Genomic DNA, 12,536 nt, shown 5'->3' on the forward strand with positions numbered 1-12,536 from the left:
AGAAGTGGAAAAATTCAATCCTGAGCTACATATATTTTCTGTTACTGCAAGAATTGCAGGTAGTCCTTGACTTACAACAGTTAATTTAGTGATGACTTGAAGTTACAACGGTACTGAAAAAAGTGATGTAGGACCGTTTTTCGCACAACCATTGCAGCACTCAGGTTGTCAAAATGCGAATGCCTGGCAAGTGGCATATACTTATGACAGTTACAGGGTCTTGGGGCCCTATGATCCACTTTTGTGACCTTCCAACGAGCAAAGTCCATGGGGAAACCAGATTCACTTAACAACCGTGTTACTAACTTAACAACTTCAGTGATCCACTTGACAACTGTGGCAAAAAAAGTCTACAAAATGGGGCAAAATTCACTTAACAACCATCTCCCTTAGCAACATAAATTTTGGCTCTATTGTGGTTGTAAGTCAAGGACTATTTATTTATTTAATTTTATTTATATGCCGCCCAATCCCAAAGGACTCAGGGCGGCGTACAAAATTAAAACAATCATCAACAATAAAACAATAAAATAATACAATCATACAGCATGTCCGATCATATCCCGCCCCCCCCCGGGGACATCAGCCCCAGGCCTGCCGGAACAGGAGAGTTTTAACGGCTTTCTTAAAGGCCGGCAGGGTGGGAGTAGTTCGAACCTCGGGGGGAAGTTGATTCCACCAGGTCGGAGCCACCACAGAAAAGGCCCTTCCCCGAGAGCCCGCCAGCCGACATTGTCTGGCCGACGGGACCTGAAGGAAGCCCAATCTATGGGACCTCACCGGTCTCTGGGAGCTGTGCGGCAGTATGCGATCCTGTAAGTAACCTGGCCCTATGCCATGAAGGGCTTTAAAGGTGATAACCAACACCTTGAATTGCGTCCGGAGACCCACAGGAAGCCAGTGCAGCTCGCGGAGGATAGGTGACACATGGGCGTACCTTGGCGCGCCCACAATCGCTCTCGCGGCTGCATTCTGAACCAACTGCAGCCTCCGAACGCTCTTCAAGGGTAGCCCCATGTAGAGAGCGTTACAGTAATCCAGTCTTGAGGTGACAAGGGCATGAGTGACCGTGAGTAAAGCCTCCCGGTCCAAATAAGGCCGCAACTGGTGCACCAGGCGAACCTGGGCAAAGGTCCCCCTGGCCACAGCCGATAGATGTCGTTCCAAATTTAGCTGTGAGTCCAGGAGGACACCCAAGTTGCGTGCCTGCACTGAGGGAGGTAAATTTGCCCCCCCATGACTAATGATGGACCATCCAGTTGACCTTTGGGAGGCAAGACCCAGAGCCACTCGGTCTTGTCAGGGTTGAGTCTAAGCCTGTTCACCCCCATCCAGACCCTCACATCTTCCAGGCACCAGCACATCACGTCGACTGCTTCACTGAAAGGATACGGGGTGGAGATATATAATTGGGTATCATCCGCGTACTGATGATACCTCACCCCGTGTCGCCGAATGATCTCACCCAGCCGTTTCATGTAGATGTTAAACAGGAGGGGGGACAGGACCGAGCCCTGAGGCACCCCATGATCGAGGCGCCTAGGGGTCGATCTCTGTCCGCCTGCCAACACCGACTGCGACCTGTCAGAGAGGTAGGAGGAGAACCACCGCAATACGGTGCCACCCACCCCCACCTCTCCGAGACGACGCAGAAGGATACCATGGTCGATGGTATCGAAAGCCGCTGAGAGGTCAAGAAGCACCAGGATAGAGGAATGACCCCTATCCCGGGCTCGCCAGAGGTCATCTGTCACTTGCTTCTGACCACTGGTATTCTTCTTCTAAAACTAGATACAGGTGGTCCTGTTGCTAAGTGAGACATCTGTTAAGGGAGTTTTGCCTCACTTTACAACTTTCCTTGCCACGGTTGCTAAGTGAATCATTGTAGTTGTGAAGTTAGTAACCTGGTTGTTAAGTCAATCTGGCTTCTCCCACTGATTTTGCTTGTCATAAGGTCACAAAAGTTGGTCACATGACCCTGGGGCACTGCAACCCATCATAGTATGAACCGGTTGCCAAGTGTCTAAACTTACAGTCTATTGGGATGCTGTAAGTGTGAAAAAAGGGTCATAGGTCACTTTTTTCAGTGCCGTTGTAACTTTAAACGGTCACTAAATTTATTTATTTATTTATTTATTATTTATTTATTTTTAAAATTTATAAGCCGCCCCACTCCCGAAGGACTCTGGGCGGCTAACAATAAAAAATACATAAAACATAACAAAACAACAATACAAAAACAATCATCCAGGGGTAAGGTTTTATAAACCCCAGGCCTGCCGGAAAAGCCAGGTCTTAAGTAGCTTACGGAAAACCAACAGGGTGGGAGCAGCCCTAATCTCCGGGGGGAGCTGATTCCAAAGAGTGGGCGCCATCACAGAGAAGGCCCTCCTCCGCGGCCCCGCCAAATGGCACTGCTTGGCCGATGGGGCCTGAAAGAGGCCCAGCCTGTGGGATCTAACCGGATATAGGGAACTATGAGGTAGTTGAACGGTTGTAAGTCGAGGACTACCTGAATCAGCTTCTTCTGCTTATACTGAGTGAAAGGGAGATGGATTCCTGGTCCTTACCTCAAAAAATACTTTCCAAAACATATGATGCCGTCCAAGGCCGCTGCTTCAAATGGTATCTTTCCCTGTCTCAGATTTAAACTGCCATAATCCTTCACTAGCAGTGATACTGGGGAAGGCTTTGCTGAAGGACGAAGCAGGCCATGAAAGAGATTCCAAGCAGAGGCCTCAGGGTCAGCAACAAAGGCCCAAAGATTGCATTCAAATATTTGTTTTTAACTGGTTTGATACTGAAATATTGGAATAGAAATGCAACTGATAATTAAAAAGCAAGGCAAAATAAAGGAGGATGGCGAAGGAGTGGAAAATGATGAAAAGCTTCCGCCATCCTGCCTTTCTCCCCTAGTCAAATTAAGTTGCCTCCCTGGAAAAATGTGTTGCTTTGCTTTTTTCAATCCCCCTTGCAAAGTCAAATCCTTAATGTGAAAAAAAAAAAAAAGAGTTATTAGAAAGCATAAAGACCTGAAGAAGACATAACGGCCCTTATCATCAATGGTATCACAGATACACCTTCCGTGGGTTCTCATAGCAGTTGTCTGATTGCGGCTGTCTTTACTGGCAATGGAGGCAGTTGCTAGGGAAGGGAGCACCAAATTGCAAACCGAGTGCTGAAAAAAAAAAAATTCTGCACAGGCTGCTGGGAAGAAGTCTGCATCCTCCTAACAAAAGCCGTGGTGCACATTTGTCATTTCTCTAAAGGAAGAGAATCACAAACAAAATGCATGTTCACAATTTGCAGACAATAATTTCACACGGAGAGAACAAGATGGATATAATTAGGCAGGAACTGGCTCCATAAGTTATGATTATGTGGCATTAATGAGATGAAGCAAGTGTGAAGCAAGTGTAGGGCTAATTCTGATTGTAGTGACAATCTAATGATTAATTCAGGTTTCAGTTGGATGTCCCTGCAAGAGGAAGGGTGATTAGCATCCTCCCAGGAGAGTGGTGAAAATGTTGTGGCTTATGAATGATTCTAGGTCTCAAAAATCCTCCAGTAGGACAGGTCTTTTACTGTGTCTTTTTTTTTTTAATGTTTGGCTTTTGTATTAGAGAAACATTAGAATTAAGAAAGAGTGTCACTGAATAACAGGAAAAGATAGCCTTAAATTAACCCTAGTAGCTTTATGTGTCTATGCCTACAAATTGCTGCCATTACCCGTGCGGTATTTTGTTAGAATCACTAAACTGAAGTTTCTTTGTTGTGGAATCTGTACCACCCTTTCTGTAGCAACCAAGGCTGTTTTCCACTTAGCCTAAATGGCATTGTTAGTCCAGCATCAATCACTAACCTTCAGGGTAGGGTGATACTTGTGTGGGAAGTAAGCACCTTATTATCGATGCTATCCATACCATTTGTTTCTTACAAGCATTACCAGGAAATAGCTGGTAAGCTAATCCTCAAATTGACCCAGTATTTAATGGCAATAGCAACAAACCACAATGTAGTGTAAGTACAGGCTAAGAGGAATGCTGAGCAAGGTAGAGGTACATTTACAAGTTGAGTAAGGTGGATATGATGCTCAGATTAGATTTCCCAGATGATTGAGCAGTTGTGAGCAGTTTGGCAAGTCTGATGTTGATCACTTTCCAAAAGGTTTCCCCCCCCCCACAAACTGGGCAAAAATAAGTATCTCCACTGATCACCTGTGGTAGTGGATTAAAAGGCAAGGATTGGTACTTAATGCTCAGGTTGTAGTTTATCTCATTGTATTCAAGTTCCTTTGCTTAAACTTTATGAGAGGGGTATTATTATTTCTACCGATACAAAATGATCGCCTATTTGATCCCAAGCTTAAAAACTGGCATTTAGTAAAGCCTTACCCTTGTTCTTTTGCATGGGAAATTAATACATTGAAATAAATCCAATCTTCCCAGCGTCTGTGTTCAAGATGTTTTTATATACATCTATACATCTAGGGGAGGAGGTCCCCAAATGTTTCAACCTAATTGATCCCTTCATGAAACTTAAGATTGTCCATTAACTACCAAACATTTATTATATAAAAATACTACTTTAACTAACTGTAGCAGCAATAATAGCAACAACAACAACAACTCCTTAAATAGTCCCATGACCACTTTGGGGAAACCCTGATCTAGAAGAAATATAAGAATCCTTCCCTTCATTCTGATGAAATGTCATTTGCAGCCACTATATACCCTCCACTCTGGGTTAACATCTCCAATTATCTGTCTCTAAGGAGGAGAGTAATTAGTTTGCATTTCTCAACTCAGATTTAAATTCATCTTTCTTTCTACTATAATTAATTTAGAATAGTTGCTGTTCCTTCAAAAACATAGATTTTAATATTATCTCCAGTCATTTATGCTCATAGAGAAGATAGTTATCCTCTTCCTAGTGTTTAACCAATTTAAATTGAAGTATGGTTAAAGTATTAATTGTTCTGAGGTGTTATATTCTAGGATTTCTCATGTTTTTTTCTTAGGGTTCATGTAGCTTTTGTAGTATTTTCCTTGCTTAATCTTATGGAGGGAGAGAGAGCAGAATACTATTAAAATAGGTGTTTCTTAACTCTGCTAAGGCAAGCTTCTGTATTTACATTCTACAGGAAAGGTTGATCGTTTAACCATGCACCTTTAATTCTCTGTCTCCTGGCAGATATGTACACCTATCTCTATGTGTGTTTGTGTTGTATTCTAGCCCATTTCATCTCATGTATTTCCTTTTGCATACATGCACATCTTGAGTGCACGTAAATAATAGCTGTTGCTAGTTCTTGCACTATTTGTTTATCTGTGTGAAAAGCAAACTCTTTGTATTTTAAAGTATTCCACTGTCTGCATCACATTCTTCAACTGTCTGGGAGAGGTTTGCCAGTTCTTTGACCATGATATTTGATGTCAAACAGTCAGTTCTGCAAGTTTGCCCAACTGTCATCATGTTTGCAATGAAGTCAGTCTTCTATCTTCTTTTTTTAAGAAAATATGGGGATGTGAAGAAAGCACTGAAGCCATCAAGGTGTTGAAGGAAAACAGAGCAATCTCATAGCAAAATAAGGAGAAAGATGGAAAAGCACCAGTGGGTACTGAAATTGCTGAACTGCCTGCTCTCAAGTACCTCTGTCTGTCCTTCCGTTAAACCCTGTCGTCTTATTGGATTTAGGAAGTGTCCCTTTTCAGTGGCTGCTCCTAGAGTCTGGAGTGAGCTCCCTCCAATATACCACTGGCTTGCTTTTAGAAAAGCAATGAAGTCCTGACTTGGAGTGCTCTTTTGGTTATTTTAATTGTTTTGTTTGGCTTGCTGTTTTATATACTGGATTACTTTATAACAATTTATGGTTATTTTTTGCTAAAATTTTATTCCTTTTGTACAGTTCTCAGAATCAAATTGTTGGGTAATCTTATAAATACTTGAAACAAGCAAACATTTGCATGGCGTGAGATTTCAAATACATTTTCTGGACATCAAGGAAACTGCAATTTGGGCACACTCCATTAAAAAAATGTAGCTGCTTACAGAGGATCCTTCCCCACTACTTAGTAGAATTCCACCATGAACAAGAAAAAAAATCCATGTGGATATGAAATTTGCTGCCCTACTGCTCATCAGCCTTAATTGTTGCTGTTCTGTTTCTCTTCCCAGTACCTGCCTGTTGCCTGATTTCCCTCCAACTTGATGTGTGACAAAGTCTAACAATTTACATTCCTTTGAAGCTGTTTTTGAACAGTGTCAGAATAAGGGAAACAATACTGCACAAATATGCATAACTTTGGCCTGTCTTGCTACAAGGATAGGATAAGGACATGGTCATAGGAGTAAGGCAAAAAATACATATTGCCAGGACATATTTGCGCCTTAGTTAGATATAAGTGAAAAAGCCCAAAGTTGCAGTGACCCGATACCTTTGGATTAATACCTTTATCTGCTAAAGAAACATGAACATAAGCGTATTAATTGCAGCACTGAGTTTCTCTTAATTACATTCATCCACAGGATTTCATGCTAACTCATTGTCTTCTATTCTAGAATCTACTAATCATTCTAGCCTAATAGGCTCACTTTTAATGAGCCAATTTTCTTATATTCTTAATCAGATAAGAAAGTAGTGCAGCACCCCATTCCCAAATAACATCAAGTGAAAGGCAATTCATGGAAATTATCTTTGATGAACATTAGCTCCAGGTGCATTTTAGACAAGAGAAAACCTTAGCTGCATTCATTCCGTTTAATCCAAGGGATAGACCCTTGCAGTTCTTCTGACTCCCCAGTCTTTTAGAAGCTTTCATGACTATCAGACACAGTATCTTTCTGGATCATATTTGTGTGTGAAGCTTAAAAAGCCTGAGGATCCAGGACGAGTGGTCCCAAAAGGTGGTGTTGAGGGTCAGTTCAAGTAATACCTTTATTGCAGCCACTACCCTGGTTTACTTTCCAAGTCTAATTGAAAGAGCTGGTTTTGATCCTTAAAAGTTCTGTGACTTAGGCTTGGGATAACTCAAGAAGTGGGACCAGTGCCACTGCTTTATGGCTGGCATTGGATATGCTTCTGCTTAACTTACTATGGACTAGTGAGTAAAACAAGACAAGATTTCTTCCAAATGTTCTTGTGCATCAGGAATCAGTTGTCACCTGGCTTTTATCACATAAGCCACAGTTTAGCAGGCATTTGCAAGAGTGTTAAAGGTGCATCTAATTTTTCTTCTGAGTTGATTTTATCTTCCCAGACTTTTAGCTGAAGACATTTCATTCATTTGTTTATATGTTGTCAACTACTAAATCACTGTTTGTGTTTTGCAATCTGCAATGTTTGTTCTGGTGCTTATTTTATTTTTGCTGTATTATTGTGTGTTTTTAAGTCCATGCTTGAGAGAGTGTCCATAAAGGACATGTAAGCAAGAGTTTTTTCCCCAACAAATCCCAAAGCCACATGCAGAAATGAAGACAGATTAGGGATACTTTGTGGCCTGGCCACAAAAGACATCCAGGGATAGGAAGGTCTAAACCTTCCTCCTCTGAATGCTGAGATGTTGTAGGTCTATCCATCAGCTTAATTAGAGAAAGTTTGTATACAGGAAGCAGCAGCCTCACACTGTGCCTACTCCATCTAAACCAGTGGTTCTTAACCTGGGCGATATTGCCCCCCAGGGGGTGATTTCATTTTTCAGGGGGGCGATGGAACAAAAAGGGGTGACATGGGGTGAAGGAACAAAAAGGGGGCCATATGGGGGCAATGGAGCGAGACATTTTGGGGACACTTTTGAGACTTTTTCGTACAGTGAATTGCTGTATATCTGTCGTACAAAAACATCAGATCGCTCGCTATTAGTGGATTGAATTGTGTTTTCAAATGTTCCTCCTAGCTTCAGTACAGAACACCATACATATGTGAATACGCATCACTTATCTTCATGCGCGTTGCACAGCACGCCATTGGCCAGAATATGGGAGATATGAGAAAAAGACTGGAAATAAATTATTTGCATCAATATGTCTTGATGACAATTTTAAAGAAAACAAAACAAGTGTTTGCATAAATTGAAGAATTATTTCCTATGTTGTGATTGAGAGGTTATGTTGGGGGAGGGGGTGATGACAACTTCCTCATTGGCTCAAGGGGGCGATTCGCTCAAAAAGATTAAGAACCACTGATCTAAACCATCTCTTGGGTCTCCAGGACACAATTGTTTGATTAGCAGTGGAAAGATTATATTCCAAGGAAGAAGGTGACAAGGAGAGATCTCCCCAAACATCCTTCCTCTAGCAGCCAATTTACAGAAACAATGAAAGTTTCTGCAGGCCTCCATTAGAACCTCCAGGGGTTGTTGGTGGTGCATAGGTAGCTTATAATGCTTTAAAGATAACTTGAATTAAATGGTGACAAACAAATGAATCAGGGTTAGTTTTGAAAAACTAAGTAGTGTTAAACCAAATTAGTGTCCGGGTGACAGATAACTAGGAAATATCTGTAGGTTAGACTTGGAAATCAAAAGGCCATCCAGCAACAAGAAGCTTTTTCCATATTGTTGCCAAGAAAACTATGTGGATATGTCCATGAAGTCACTTGCAGTTGAAACTTTATCTCGGTGTTTTAAAAATAAATAACACTGGACTGAATTTCTCCATTCAAACTGTGCTGAAAAATCATTTCTCAGCAGTTAAGAACGCAGGGGAACATTATTAGTTTGGGAAATGTGGATACCCTACTCTCTTTCCTGGGAGATAACCAAGGTTTCTCCTGAGGTGTTCAGAAAATTTTGAATCAAACTGTTTCAGATTCACAGCAAATTTGTTTCAGTGCCCATTTTGAGCATGAAACAGCTATTCTAAATGCAAAATGGGTGGTTTTGAATATTTTTGGAAGACACTCAAGCTCAAAACAATGCTGTGCTATCCCTGTCTGAAGTAAAAACAAAAGTCTCCCCTTTTATAAAACGAAATATTAAATCCCAAATCATTAAATTTATGTTTAAAAAGTCCACTCTCTGGATAGATGTAGGTGTCTTATTTCTTTTGCTCTTGTGAGCATATTTTGGAAATACTTACATGATTGCTTGTCTGTTTAACTAGGTTTCTTTGTTTTTGTTCTTTTTGAGACTTCCCAACTGGTTCATCTTATGGTAAAAGGAAAAACCTCTCATTTCGTGGTGATTTTCAGACTCTTTCTAAGAGGTGATTCTAGCACAGCGGTTCTCAACCTGTGGGTCGCGACCCCATTTGGGGTCGAACGACCATTTCACGGGAGTCGCCAAACAACGCGATCCGCCATTTTTTTCGTCAGCCGGCGCAGGGGCAGCGCGGGGGGGCGGCACCACGCATGCGTGCCGTGCAGGGGGCGGCGCCGTGCATGCGTGCCGCGCAGGGGGCGGTGCCGCGCATGCGCGCCGCCTGCTTATGACTGGGGTCGCCGTATAAAAAGGTTGAGAACCACTGTTGTAGCAGATAAACAAATTCAAATATAGCTCCAGGGCCAGTGAGAATTACTTTAAACATTTTTTCTTCAGAAACAGGATGGGCAAGTTCTCTGAGATCTTCATTTGTCAAAAATGTCATCTTTCATCTGCCATGTATTTAAGGTAGTCAACAAGGAATTAATTCTGTGATATGCATCAAACTGCTTTTCTCAACTCAACCAGAATTAACCAAGAGTGAGAATTATCCCAAGATGAGTCATCAAAACCCACAAAAATAACAAAAGACAATTGAATTGTCAACAAATGTTTCCAAACAAACAAGCAGACTTCCCATACTTCATTTATTTCCATAAGCATTAAATTCCAAATTTCATTAATAGACTCTTCAGAAAATAGAACACACATGAACTATAATAGCTGACTAAGTGTAATAATAACTGGTGAAATATCGGTTCATACTGGTATTAACTTATGCATTTCTGATGTCTTGCTTATTTTTCCTTGTTTTAGGAAGCCCTTTCCTATTGGAGATAAAGTGACATTCAGTGGCAAGGATTGTGTTTGCCAAACTTGTTCCCATTCACTGATTAGCAACAAGCCTATCAAGATTCATGGACCAAGCCGTAAGTCAGGTTGATTTCACTTTTTATACAGCATCCAAAGAAGATTAAGACCATAAAAACCAGAGGTCATCTAGCAACTTAGAACTGTTTATTGCTTCTTTATGCAATCTAGTAGGATTTTTGCCCTCAACTAATTTTACAATTTATAATTTGGATTTATTTGCCCCCATGTACCAAAATGTTAAAAGGCGTCCAGCGTAAATTATAACAATACTAAATATTGAGACTTATTGAAAGAACATATCTCCAAGAATTCTTTTGCTGATTCAAACTATTTGGGAATTCTTAACTGAAAAAAGAAAGTTGAATATCTTATAAATAATGATGATGCTGATGGTCTTCATCATCACCATCACCATCATTCCCAGCGTGATTTAGTTAAAGTACTTCTCTATCACTTTGAATGGAGAAAAATCTGAACATAATTTACAATACTCAATCATTAAATTTCAGATTAAACCAAAGTAGATGATGATCATGATAAAAAATAAAAATAATATACAAATGTGATCCTGCATATTCATGGCGGGACAAAAGTCGTATTTAACTTTTTCTTTTGGATGGGGGGGGAGTAGGTACAATTTACTCATGTTTTACATTAATTATAGCCTTGCACATTTTATTCTTTTGGTTATGCCGAACTTCTGATTTGACTTCTGATTTCATGATGTGGGAGACTCAGTGGGCTAGAATAGAGTATTTTTGTAATAATCTTCATGCCTTGGTGAAGTCTTTTGCCTTGAAGGAGTGCCTACAATTGGCATTGCCCGAGTGGGGCAGCTGCTATTGGTTTCTCCCTTGTTGTCAGGCAGAAAGCACAATCAGATCAACCAATTCTACTGTATTCTAGGGTTACATTAACAGAATTCTGCAAGTCTGAAAGTACAATTCTTCTCCCATCTCCTTTACCCTGAGAAATTTGGGAGGGTCTCCTTCGAGACTCTCTCCAACTATTTATTTATTTATGAGACTTATATACCGCTTTAAGTGCAAGCACTCTCTAAGCGGTGTACACCAGTAAGCAATGTATATATATATATTTACATTGCCCCCAACAATCTGGGTCCTCATTTTACCTACCCCGGAAGGATGGAAGGCTGAGTCAACCTTGAGCCGGTGAGATTTGAACCGCTGACCTGCTGAACACAGTCAGCTAAAGTGGCCTGCAGTACTGCACTCTAACTGCTGCGCCACCTCGGCACTATGGACCATGCTGTCTCTTATCTGGCCAGTCCTAAGCAGCATGACTGGGCTCAGTCTTGCAAACTCATCCCAACATACCATTATACTTGTTGACCTATTTTGAACTGAAGCACTGATGAATTTATGAAATGTCCACAACCCAGGAGCTTTTCAGGCCCCTTCCCATTACCTCAAGTTTTTCCATGAAAGCTGTGGGGCGAGGAAAAAGAACTCCTTTGCTTTCTTCCTGTTTCAGAATTGTTTCCTCAGTTATGCCCTGAATGAGTCATGCCCCCACTTCCCAGACTGAGGGAGTGTGGGAGAGAGCTTCTCTGCTTGTGGCTTGATAGATCATGCTGAAATTTGTAGACTAGAAAGGCAAAAAGCTACCTTCAGGTTATATGATGGCTTCTTTGCCCAACAATGCTAAAAAGGCTGTTGCTTACTGAACATACAGACAGGGAACTCTTGTAAAAGCCTTGTAATGAGCAATCTCGATTGGGCTGCCTACCAGCTGGATGCCATTGCACAGCAAGCTGTATGATCTCACAGTGGAGGCAATAGATGTTACTGTCTCCTTAGACACATGGATTACTAAGAGAAGAATGACACAGTATTCCTTGCTACAATCACAAAACAGTGCTTCCCTGTGACAGCTGGCTCTTGGCAGAGCTGTTCGAAGCTGCCAAACAAGAACAGAGTGGCCACAATTCAACAGAGAATTAAGAGCGCGTAAGCCTGTTGATTTAAGCTCCTGATACATGCAGAACTCCCAGCTGGACTGCAGCCTGTATGGGCCAAGGTGGTAAAAGTCACATTTCTGTCTTCATTTCTACAGAAACATGACAGTTGTAGTGTAGCTGCATTTGGAAAAGGTAGTTTCTTCTATGCTCCCATTTGCAATATTTAAAAGGCTGTCTTAGTGCAGGAAAATCACAGAGTCAAAGTCAACAAGAATTCCGCAGTGTTGGCTCACCCTTTTTCCAGGAAAAAGGGTGGAGGTGCTATATTTCTTTTCCCAGATCAGCTGAGTTGAGCCAAAGAAAAAGCTGTCCAAGACAGGCTTGCTTTGCTTTTAAGTTTGCATGAAGATGTAAACACAGATGTTCTGTAGGGGCCAAACAGAGGAGGGACAAGTCTTACAATTTCACTGGACTACAACTGTTAAAATAACAGAAAGTGGAAATGTGTACTCAAAGACTGAGCCCCCTCTCCCCTTTAGTTTCTGTGTTTATAGTAGCTCCAGATAATTGGTGCACTGTTGTTATTGTGCCTTAGTTTTTTG

The 12,536-nt window shown here is 41.4% G+C and overlaps 1 protein-coding gene across 11 annotated transcripts in view; it reads left to right on the top strand.

Moving 5' to 3' along the window:
• The window catches only part of ABLIM3 (actin binding LIM protein family member 3), a 180,789-nt gene that overhangs the window by 102,437 nt on the left and 65,816 nt on the right, over nucleotides 1-12,536 (top strand). For all 11 annotated transcript variants that reach the window (XM_039352477.1, XM_039352506.1, XM_039352495.1 and 8 more), the window contains exon 4: nucleotides 9,957-10,069. In XM_039352477.1, the coding sequence (XP_039208411.1) occupies nucleotides 9,957-10,069 (113 nt within the window). The remainder of the gene's footprint in view (nucleotides 1-9,956; nucleotides 10,070-12,536) is intronic.

This window comes from Crotalus tigris, unplaced genomic scaffold, assembly GCF_016545835.1.
Source record: "Crotalus tigris isolate CLP2741 ecotype Arizona unplaced genomic scaffold, ASM1654583v1 scf7180000017568.12009008, whole genome shotgun sequence".
Taxonomy (NCBI): domain Eukaryota; kingdom Metazoa; phylum Chordata; class Lepidosauria; order Squamata; family Viperidae; genus Crotalus; species Crotalus tigris.